This window comes from Coptis chinensis, chromosome 4 (genome assembly GCF_015680905.1).
Source record: "Coptis chinensis isolate HL-2020 chromosome 4, ASM1568090v1, whole genome shotgun sequence".
Classification (NCBI taxonomy): Eukaryota; Viridiplantae; Streptophyta; class Magnoliopsida; order Ranunculales; family Ranunculaceae; genus Coptis; species Coptis chinensis.
In genome coordinates, this window is record NC_141459.1 from 18,957,361 (window position 1) to 18,969,465 (window position 12,105).

At 37.4% G+C, this 12,105-nt stretch overlaps 1 protein-coding gene across 1 annotated transcript in view; it reads right to left on the reverse strand.

Moving 5' to 3' along the window:
- Positions 1–8,404: 8,404 nt before the first annotated feature.
- LOC147502373 (short-chain dehydrogenase/reductase rusD-like) overlaps positions 8,405–12,105 on the reverse strand; it is a 61,116-nt gene continuing 57,415 nt past the window's right edge. Inside the window, exon 2 of the mRNA XM_086607192.1 lies at positions 8,405–8,614. Coding sequence (XP_086463318.1) covers positions 8,421–8,614 — 194 coding nt within the window. The 3' untranslated portion in view covers positions 8,405–8,420. The remainder of the gene's footprint in view (positions 8,615–12,105) is intronic.

The window sequence follows — 12,105 nt, forward strand, 5'->3', positions numbered from 1 at the left end:
ACTGTAAGTTCAGTTTACCCTGAGCTCAACCCACGCCCTACCAAGGCATAGGTTGAGTGCGACCCGCACCCAAAACACTGTAAGTTCAAATTCTCTGGAGTGTGACCCGTGCCCTGTCAAGGTATAGATTGAGCGCACCCCGCGCCCTGACATCCGTAGGCACGAAAAATTCCGATTTTTTGTGGGTTGTTCCATGATCATTTGCAGCTGTTCTAGAGAGTAGTTTTATGATGACATCTCCTCAAATCATACCGGAACAGTCTTTTGAATATTTGTTCAATTCCGAAGCGACACCTATGGTGCGTGGTTTCGCGAGGTGATCATACAAGCAGGCTGGGAACCGTTAATGGGAAGTCCTTATGAACTTTATTCTCTTACACTTACATCTTATTTTTATTATACTTGTAAGTTCTTTAATAGACCGGATGGAGAACAAGTGTTCTCCATCACCATTGAGGATGAACCGATGGAAATTACCAGGTTCTTGTTAGCCTTTGCTCTCGGACTTACTATGCCCACTGAAATACAAGGCTCATGGGCCTATTTGATAGAGGACCAAGGGGAATATAACGTCACCCTTGGTAGCATGTCCATGAACGTGGGCACTGTTATGTTTTGGATCATGCTAAACATTATAAGGGAATGGCGTTATTCTTCTGCGAATGATGAAACGTGTGATATGTTCCTTGCTTTAGCTAGGGGACGTATTCTCTATGATATTCCCCAGACCTTAATGTCTAGTTTAGCATGAGCCCATAGCATGAGGCATAAGTACCTTCTTATGCCTTTTTTAGTTTGTCGTATTATGCTATGTTTCTTCCCTATTTTTTGTGCCTGTTTCACAGATTGGGTTGAGGTCGACATTGTGAGACCCACCAATTGTATTATTCGATCTTTCCGTGTTATGACTTGGCCTGGATGGCAGGTGTAACCTCATTTGGTTGCTCCTTACACCCCATCCGACCAAGTGGCGCTTAACAGGTTAGTGATCATAGATGATAAATGGCGTGGAGCCTAGCAAATCATCATGGCATGGCAGGTCGCGAAGGAAACTCATTTCTTTATAGAAGAGGTTGACAATGATTAAACGCGGGAGAGGAGGTAAGTTTTAGTTTCAGTTAGTGTCTGCTTATGTCCCAAGCAATTTAATTCTTGTTAACCCCATAACGGGTGGAACTCCTATAGAGTTGCGTTAGTTTTTATTTTTTATATTAGTATGTTATAACCTTGTTTTGCAGATGTTCCAGAATTTTACGAGTTTCCATGGTATTTTTCTACCTTTTTTATTTAAATAGTTTGAGGACAAAGTATGCTTCTTGTTTGGGGGTGGCATAGAAACATGTGTAATTAAGGCATCTGTTAGGATATAGATATGTATAATATGCACTTGTTTTCTAGTAAAATTTCAAAAATATAAATAAAAAATTATGATATACACTTAGGAATATTGGTATTGTTTTCTTTCTCTATGCTCTTAATAATCTAGAAGTCTCACGTAGCTTTTGCATTAGAATAGTTTTTAGAAACTTAGGTTAATATATAGGTAATAATCTTTGCACCTATCTATAAATATATTACATGAGTATCTATGATTGTTAGCAATAAGTTTCTGAAATCTAGGCTAGAGTACTTATTCTACAAATCCTGTGAGAATATAGCCTAAAGCCGTATATTAGTGAAACATTTGAGAAATGACACAAGGGAGAAGTAAAATCCAGATAGAGAAATCACACGTCCACTTGCTTAATCACTATACCATATCCTAAGCGAGAATTTAGGCCCTCTTTGGATCGATATAGCCAGAAATTCAACCCTTATGAAATTATTTTCCGCTAGTCGCCCCTCTGAGCCTTTCTTTAGCCTTTCATAACCGCAAATCCTTTAACCTTTTACAAAACAAAATAAAAATAAAAATCAGTTTGCCCATTCTTTGAATGAGTCTGAGAATAGAGATGAAGAACATGAAAGAGAAAGACCTTTGAAATCAAGAAATTGTTAGTCGCTTCAAATAAGAAAAGAAAGTTCCATCCAAATAAATATTAAAAAAAAAAAAAAAAAAAAATAAATAGTTAGAACTCCAAAAATAGAATCAAGAGAGTCAAAAGCCAAAGAAAAAGAAAAATATGGCTAAGGATGGAAACAAAGTGTAGAAGCAAAAGTAAATAACAAGGTTTTCTCTAGTTACGTAATATAAAGACTCTATTATCTCAGACTTGTCCTTGTTGAATATCCATTTTCTTCCTTCTTAAACCATCTCCTAATCCCCGCAACACCTAATAAAGACCTCTAGCTTAATTAGGAATAGGTTAGTGTGATAGTAAGTGGCAGATGTGTTTGATCGAATCCGGCTTCCTTGTGTGACATTGAGATTGTAAGGTAAAGTATGCCCACTACACACTGGAGTAGCGAAACTTGAGCAGAAAAATCAAAGTATTTTTGTCTTGACTTTTATGTGATGACCTACTTAAGGACGTTATTCCAAAGTTTCAGAAACGGACTTGTTAGTGCATTTCATAGTATTACTCATTGTATATATGTTTATTCGTAGATGATCGATTATTATGCATATATTAGCTTAGGTTTCGACTTAATTATTCTGTATTCATTGTTAGTGAGATGTATAAATAATTGAGACATAAATAAGAAAATAATAGTTTTATTTCTTAGTCGTTGTAGTATAGATGAAGTTTGTGAGTACCTTCACTGGCAAACTCTCATGAGGCTATAACTCGTCCACTAGGGAATTCCTAGCGGTTTAAGGCCTTGTTGCATATGGTCAATACAATCGCACTCGGCGAAACGAGACTAGTTAGAACTCCATTTTTGGTCACTTATTCTAATTTCTCATATTTGCTTGAGGACAAGCAAAATGCTATTTGGGGCTGGTTTGATAAGAGCCCATAACTATAGTTTTAACCCCTTAACAATATTGTTGTTAGACCAATTATGTGATTAATAATATAGGTTTATCACTAATTACGTGCTTTTGAGTATTTCAGGCTTTAGAGTTGAATAAATATAAATTCGTTACTAATTAGGCGCTAAAAGGAGCTAAAAGGATTGCTATGAAAGTTTTATGAAGAAAGCCCAAGTTTCATGGAGAAAAAGCCCAAGTCAAAGCTGTTAAGTGAAAGTCAAACCGGATTAGAAAGCTGAAGAAAAGTCAACAAAACTTCAAAAGGCCATATCTTTGGACTCAGACATCGGATTTGGGCCCATTTATATCAAAATGACCGGCTCAGAAAGCTCTTTCCAAAGGTCCTAACTTTGACTCGATCAGAGTATCATAAGTCGGTAAAAACTCTCGCTACAGTAACATGGCCAGAATGAAAAGTCTTGGATTCAACAAATTGGGTTTTGGGCTCGATTTTTCGACCCAAAACATGGCTCCTCAGCCTATGCACGAATTTGGGGATCTAACTCTTCTATATCAAGAGACAAAAGCTTAGCTCTTAAGTTATCTAAATCTAAACCTAGTTCTAGTTCATAAAATTTTAGTTTTGTAATATAGGATTAGTTTTAATTGATTAAATTAGTTTATATAGATTAATCTAGTTAGTTGTCAATTTTATTAGTTGTTAGAACAAGTTTGAATTTTAGAATAAAATACTTAGTTATATTTCAATATTTAATTTTGAATTCAATCTTGCATTCATGGATTTAGTTGTTTTAAATTGATAATTAGTATTCATAATCTTAGTTCTAAATTAGTTTAAATTTCAATTGTAATCCATGTTTGAATCTTAGACTATTGTTAATTTAGATTAAAAAAGTTTAATTAGTTATTCAATAATGACTTGTTTTTACTATTCTTGGGTTAGAAATGATAGTATAATGAATTCTAACTAAACCTCCATTATAGGGGTTTAATGAAGCTTGCATAAAGACTTGATGTGTTAGTTAGAATTATTGTATTTAAGAGTTCACTCTAGTAGGTTAGTTGATTCGCCATGAGAATAGGTTGAACTTCCTCACATGCTAATTATTAGTTGGCAGAGATTGCCATGAATAATTAGGGATCACAATTAATCTTAATTGGTTATGATTGCAATAATCTACACTAGCATATTAGGAATTTATTTAAGTAAAATCAAATCTCCCTAATTTCTTCCCCATATTTTATCCAAGTCATATTCAATTGTTTAGTTAAATTATTATAAGTTAAATTTATATATTTAGTTTCATAGTATAAATTCCCTTTATAAATATTACTCTCACTATTGTTTCCTTGTGTTTGATTAATTGGATTCTATTATGTCTTGGTAGTTTAGGAGTGGAACGATTTCGTACTCTATATATTGCATGAAAATACATGTGAGAGTAGGAAATAAATAATTGATACCGTAAGAATAAGGTTAGAGTAATCTAGTTGAATTTTTACGGGTTATCAACCATCATCCCCAGCCAAAAGACCAATGTCTTCGCGCCAACTAGAATTGTCCATAAGTTTATCCCAATTTGTCCCTTCCTAATTCTATCTACTTCGACCCACATCAGTATTCCTCCAACTCATCACTTTCTGAATAAGGGAAGTAAAGCCCCCTGGTGTGAGGCTACTTTCTCCTAGGCCTACCGACTCATAACCTTTCCCTTCAGACTCACTCGGCTCTTTTCCAGGAGCACATTCGCTACCCAAACCATTTACAACAACTCTATCAGTTTGTATATCAAGAATAATAAGCGTAGAAGCGCTTCGAACTTGATCGGGTCTGGGCGGAAGACAAGTTTTCTGGCGTTCCCACACGTGCTGAGAAGACAAAACATCTACTCCGGCTGCAAACAACAAAGTGCTCTACTTTAGTACCATTTTAGTCACCTTTTTTAACGCAAAACAATGTAGGAGTCTAAAATAACACACTTACCGCCACAAGTGCCATGTACTAGGGATGCTTCAACAAACTGATTTTGAAGCGTCTCGCCTACAACAATGCTAACTGTAGAAGAATTTAGTCAATTGCACAAGTCAATTTGATATACATGTAAATATTATACAATATCACATCCTCCAAGTGATTTCATAAATCCAATACACGGTAAGCGACACCTTAGAAAGTGTCCTCTTATTTACCTCTCATTCAGTCACAATAATTTAGAACACCATAATAACACACTTACCACCATAAGTGTCAGGTACACGGGATGCTTCGAAAAATTGAGTTTCAAGTGTCTCGCCTCTAACAATGCTAGCTGCACAAGAATTTAGTCAATTGCACAAGTCAATTTGATATACATGTAAATATTATACAATATCACATCCTCCAAGTGATTTCATAAATCTAATACACAGTAAGCAACACCTTAGAAAGTGTCCTCTTATTTACCTCTCATTCAGTCACAATAATTTAGAACACCATAATAACACACTTACCACCATAAGTGTCAGGTACACGGGATGCTTCGACAAATTGAGTTTCGAGTGTCTCACCTCCAACAATGCTAGCTGCACAAGAATTTAGTCAATTGTACAGGTCCGTTTACTAAACATGTCAGTATTTTACCATCGCAACCGACAAACCACAGACACTATTTTTGAAAGACCATATATAACAATTCCGTAAATCAAATATACTGTCTTAGATAGTTTCCTCGATCTTCTTTACCCGTCCTATAGTTACGATAATTTAGAAAACCACAATAACACTTACCTCCATAAGTGTCAGGTACACAGGATGCTTCCAAAAATTGAGTTTCCAGCGTCTCACCCCCAACAATGCTAACTGCACAAGAATTTAGGCAATTGCACAGGTCCATTTACTAAACATATCATTATTTTACCATCGCAACTAACAAACCACAGAAACATTGTTTTTGAAAGACCTTATATAGTGATTCCTTCAATCAAATATACTGTCTGCGAGTCCCTATATAATGTCCTCGATCTTTTTTAACCATCCTACAGTTATGATAACTTAGAAAACCGCAATAACACACTTACCACCATAAGTGTCAGGTACACGGGATGCTTCGCCTATCTGAGTTCGAGATGAATCACTTCCAATAATACTAACTGCAAAACAATTTAGTTATTCCAAGGAAAAAATTTAGTTCGAGGTCTTCTTGTGCTTACCTATTTCACAGTTTTGTAAAACACTTACCACTAACTTCTCCAAATTTTGTTTTAGGCAAAAATGATGCTTCAACAACGACCGTTTCAGTGACATGGTACCCAGTATCAGGCACAACGGATGGTTCGCCCAATTTAGTTTCATGCAATTGAGATGGTTCATAAATATCTACCAAATGATTTCGTCAATCGGAATATTAGTTTCGAGTGAATCCATTAAATAAAGAACAATGAGGATCACAAACATACCTTCTCTTATCCTATTCTCATAAACAGGTGATGAGCATGATTGTGGGACATCCTCCTCCATCATATCTTTGTTCTCTTGTCTGAATATCAACAAACTACCTTCTCCAACGCTTTTCTTCCTGTGCACGCCCATCATCTCGATGAAATTGTTCTCATCTTCAATTGTGCAAACGTGTCTGGATACTAGGCAACTAAATCGAAGAGGTTTGATCTTCGTTACTTGTTCAAAATAAACTTCGAAGTCACCAAAACATATGTTTATACTGCAAGACCTAAGCTTGGTTGATCCACCTACATATGTCACAACTCCACTACCAAGAGTTCTAACATTACCCCCCCCCCCTACTTACAAATAAAATGTCCCTTCTGGTATGCTATTGTACTGTCGTTTGCACCCACTTTACTGCCGTCGGAGCCCATTGTAGTGCCTGTTATTGCCAATTAGTATGGTTGTCTTATTTTCTACTTCCATTCATCAAATACTAAAACTTCCATTTAGAAATCTCTCTAACTTCAAAAAATGACAACGAAAGACAAAAAGATGAACCAATTACTTTCCGTTCAAAAGAAAGCCTTAAGTTGTGAATAGTCTCGAATATGTATACAACTTTTGCGTGAAGTCGATGGCACTGTACTAACGTTCCAGGCTACTAAACTGGATTTTTCAGAATGTATTCGATGGTACTCTACTCTAATTATTTTTTCAGCGATTAAAAGATAAACCAATTACTTTACAAGTTTTCTATTTTACAAGTTAAAACAGTCAAAAATCAAAATACTCTACTGTGGAAACTTTAGTTAAAGTTTCAAACTTTACTCCAAAAACTAACTTTTAACTTGGGATATTAATGTTGCACATAAATGAAACGGCCCTAAATGAAACACATTTATGACCAAATACATCATTAATGACCCTATTTATCACAAACATTAAAGAAGAATTGGGAGCCATAAACTAAAGAATTTAAAGCAGACATTATTAATGCTAGAATTTAAAAGCGTGCCGAGGCTTCAAAAACACACCATTTGGACCTTCTAAGAACCTGTTGGTGAAAAAAGGTTGTGCACTTGGGATGCGTGCAATCAATTTCGAAATAAATGATGAAGAAGAACAACAAAGGCAACCAGTGTTCAATCCGAACAAGACATTCCCGCGAGATATTTTTTCTCTCCCATGCATTTAATGCATGCAATGAGGTGTTATTTAGGAGGGGTATAATTGGAATTTCAATTCTTAGCTATAAGGGCAAATATGACAATTTGCATGGCCCCAAAAGTGGGTTCCACGTCCTATTTTGGAATGCATTAGTGGGGGTCCGATTCTGGTATGAAACCTGACTCAGGGTCCGATTTGGTAAGTTGCCCATCATTGAATGGTTTGTAAAGCTTCCACTCAGGCATCCGCTCGTAGCTAGCTATGGAAGTATTAGCTATATTTGTTCGTATTGCTCCAGGAACCACAGTAATTACATCGATTCCAAAAGTTTGCAGTTCTAATCTGCAAAGAGATTTTGTGTAAGAAAGTTCACTTTTAGAAAGTCTAAGAATATAATCATCTTTCGACTAAATGACTGCAAAGATAAGCTATAGAATAGACAAAGTCAAAACTTGGCATAATGTCTTAAATAGATAATGTAGTAGCCATATGCCTATATTCATAGATGCACCATAGTGTGTATTGGGCCCAGAAAATAGGCCCAAGACCATACTGTGTCCCATACTCCCATGAAGTAAACCTAAAGGGGATAAAAGGAGAGGGGATATAAAAGGGAAGAGAGGAGAATAGAAAGAAGGGGGCTCATAAGAGAGGCAGAGATGAGGGAACAGGAGTGAACTACGGCGGCTTGATCCCAGAATGGGTATGTAGGCAACCTAATTGGTGCAGCCGATAAAAAATAGAGCTTTAATACTAGTAAAGTTAAAGTTTGCAGTAATTGGGTGCAACAAATAAGATCCTACTTTATGCAACCAGTTGGCGAGACCTTAGACCAGACCTACTAATCCCAGAGGATTTACAAGTTGTATTAAAGCAGGATGAGATGCACAAGATACAGCAGAGAGATGGTGATGTATACAAACAAAAGAGATGTATTACAAATATGTTGAGCTAAAGAAGAAACCAGGTGGTAAGCATTTGAAACCTCAAACTGTCAATCAAGGCGTGAAGAGCATCTTTGGAAGTAGTGTAAGCACCCGCCCAAGGACCAGGTGCCAAAGCGCCAACACTTCCAATATTTACGATCTTTCCCTTTTTCCTAGTGGCCATGTGAGGCACCGCAGCCTGAATTAACCTCATTGGACCTATAAAACAAAATGGGTAAATAAAAATGAAGGACTGCACAACATCTGCAACAAGTTATAAATTTAGTGACAGCTTTGTTTTGCATCATACAGTCTAAGCAACTTCGAGATTGACCACATCCATATGGTTTCTCGAACTATATCTTCTCTTGATGTGATTCATATCTCTACCAACTATAAAATTCCATTTAATCTCTTAACATGCACTAAATGCCCTTTTAGAAACCTCTTCCACCATCCTACTCCTTTTGATGTTGCAATTACACACTAGTTTACATGTGTCTATCATCTTGATTGAATCTGTTTGTAACCTACAAAGGTTCCTAGTTACTCAGGGAACATTAATTAAAAAAAGAAACCATTTACAATTCAAGAGGGTCAGCACAAGGGTAGAAGTGGCTTGGTCAGATTTTATTGCCCCTTTTGACATGGAATATCACTTCATAGAGAAGATTCCAAGTTTTTATTAGGTGCAAAGTTCCAGATCATGGTACCACATCATGATCATAAGCTCCTTCTCTAAGATTCTTGTAAGTTGAAAATAGAATACTATGTATAAGGTATTCACCCTAACACGAACTTGAGATGTAATGTGTATATGACAATAGAGAAGACTAGGTTTGGACACTCGATAAGTTGTTGTGCATTAGGAAATTCATAGTTTCATGGAGATTTGTGGAGAAAAAAAATGAAAGATTTGTGGAGAAAAATATTGAATGATTTGGAGAGAGAATAAAATAAATATTTGGTTAGATTTTAATTAATTAATGTTTAATCAATAGCCTAAAAAGATGTTGGATGGGTGGTGGATGGGTGCTTAGGAGAATTTTCGCTCCTAAGTGCCTAGGAGCAAAAAAATTCTCTCACCAAGCTAAAATAGGTTTTAAGAAACCAACTCAAAACGGGAATCTAACTCCTATTAAAATGGGAATTCCTTATTTCTATTTGAAAGCTCATTCTTTATTTTTGAAAGGAAAATTCTATAACTTCTAATTAAAACGATAATTCTTCTCCTATTAAAACGGGAATCATGTGATCTCTCACCCAATTATAAACGGATTTTTTAAAGGACAATTAAAACGATTTGTTAGGAAATTCAACTAAGACATATAATTCTTTAAAATTTCATATCATCACCCTATTAAAACGGGAATTCCTTTTCCTATTGAAAAAGAAAATTCTAGCAATTCTAAACTAAAAAAGTAATAATTCTCCTACTAAAATGAGAATCACAATTCTAAATTAAGTCAACTATTACAACGGGATCTCTCCCCAATTAAAAACGGGGTTTTAAAGGACAATTAAAATGATTTTGTTACGAAATTTGTATATGTTCTTGAGCAAGTTTTATAAAAAGTCGGTGCGTATGCACGGGCCTACAAACTAGTATTTGAATAAACTTGTTGCATGTATCAGTTTAATATATATATATATATATATATATATATATATATATATATATATGTTGTTTATTGGAAAAAATAATAATAAAGTTGACTATAGATAGATGACACAACATTTGCTACACCATGAATTTTGACATAATTGTCATTTTTTTCCGATAAATACATAATTGCCTTTATTAATAACCATAATATTACAACTTATTCACGTTCACATTTCCATGTTCCGGGTAACAGATACGATACTGCGAGTGCACAACTTGAAACTCAATCCAAAGAAATGCACCTTCGGAGTCACCACGGGGAAATTCCTGGGGTACATTGTGACGCAGCGGGGGATAGAGGCTAATCCCAAACAGATAAGGTCATTGGTGGACATGCCATCTCCTCAGACAGTGAAAGAAGTGCAGTGATTGGTAGGTAGGGTCACTGCCCTAAACAGGTTCATTTCAAAATCATCCGATAAATGTAGGCCGTTGTATAGGTTGCTGAGAAACACCACAGATTTTGCATGGACAACGGAGTGCGAGAAGGCATTTCAGGAGTTAAAAAGATATCTTGGGGAGGCACCTCTGTTGTCGCGGCCCCAGATAGGAGAGAAGTTGTTCTTGTATCTAGGGGTCACGGAATATGCGATCAGCTCGGTCCTCGTTCGTGTTGTGGATAGATTGGAAAGGCTGGTGAATTTCCAGAGTAAAACGTTATTAGATGCGGAGACTAGATATAGTCGAGTGGAGAAGTATGCTTTGGCCCTAATGTTCTCAGCCTTGAAGTTGAAACTATATTTCGAAGCTCATGCAGTGATCGTGGTCACAAATTTGCCCCTCAAACAAGCTTTGAAAGCTGAAAAATCTAGAAGAATGCTAAAATGGGACGTGATGCTGAGCTCATATGAGATCCAATATCGATCAGAACAGTGGAGAAAGCTCAGGCAGTGGCAGAGTTTCTGCGGAAGATCCCACTTGGGGGGAAGAGATGATCCTGGAGCCCGAACGAGAAGAAGAACAGGATCACTTAAACCCGTGAGATAAGAGGAATGGTTGGAGGGTGTTCGCGGATGGGTCTGCAACAGATGCAGGCAGCGGAATAGGGGTGGTGCTAGTTACACCAGAAAATAATAGGCTGGAACAGACAATGAAGTTGGGGTTCGCGGCTTTAAATGATGAGGCAAAATACGAGGCGGTGATCGCAGGCTTGAGAATGGCTGAGGATTTGGGCATAAAGGAACTCACCGTTTACTCCGACTCAAATCTGGTGGTATGTCAAGCAAACGGTGGATTTTTAGCGAGGTGCCCTCGAATGGCGAAGTATTTGGAAGTCTTACATAGGTGGGCGGCGAAGTTCACACGAATCCGATTTGTACACCTAAACCGCGGGGAGAACCGCCATGCAGATGCTCTGGCTTATGTGGCCGCGACCATGCTAGGATCGAAGGAGAGGATCATCCAAGTAAGAAAGTTAGACAGACCAAGTACCGAGGAGCATCCGGAGATACTGAGTGTCACGGAAGAGAATGAAGGATGGATGGAGCCTATCAAGTAATTCTTGTCTAGACACGAGGTGACGGATAAGAAAGAAAAGAGAAGACTGGAACAGTCGTCGCAAAGGTATACCCTGATGGAAGGGGAATTGTACAGGAAGAATTTCAACGGACCTTTACTGAAATGTTTGGGGCCTAGGCTGGGGCAAGAGGTGTTAGCGGAGCTACACGGGGGAGATTGTGGGAGCCATTCAGCAGGTCGGACCACAGCTTATCGACTGTTAACACAAGGTTACTTTTGGCCTCACATGAAGAGAGATGTGTAGAGTTTGCCAAAAAATGTGAGAAATGTCAGAGGTTTTCTCAATTGATATTTGCCCCGGCTAAGCCGCTGCACAATGTGTCTAGCCCCTGGCCGTTCGCGATGTGGGCCCTTGATATAGTAGGACCGCTACCCATGGCCAGTGGCAAAAGGAGATTCATGTTGGCTGCCACCGACTATTTTACAAAGTGGATTGAGGCCGTGCTGCTATAGCAAGTAAAGGAGGTGCAGGTGGTCAAGTTCTTATGGGAGAACATAATATGCCATTTTGGGCTGCCCTACGCTA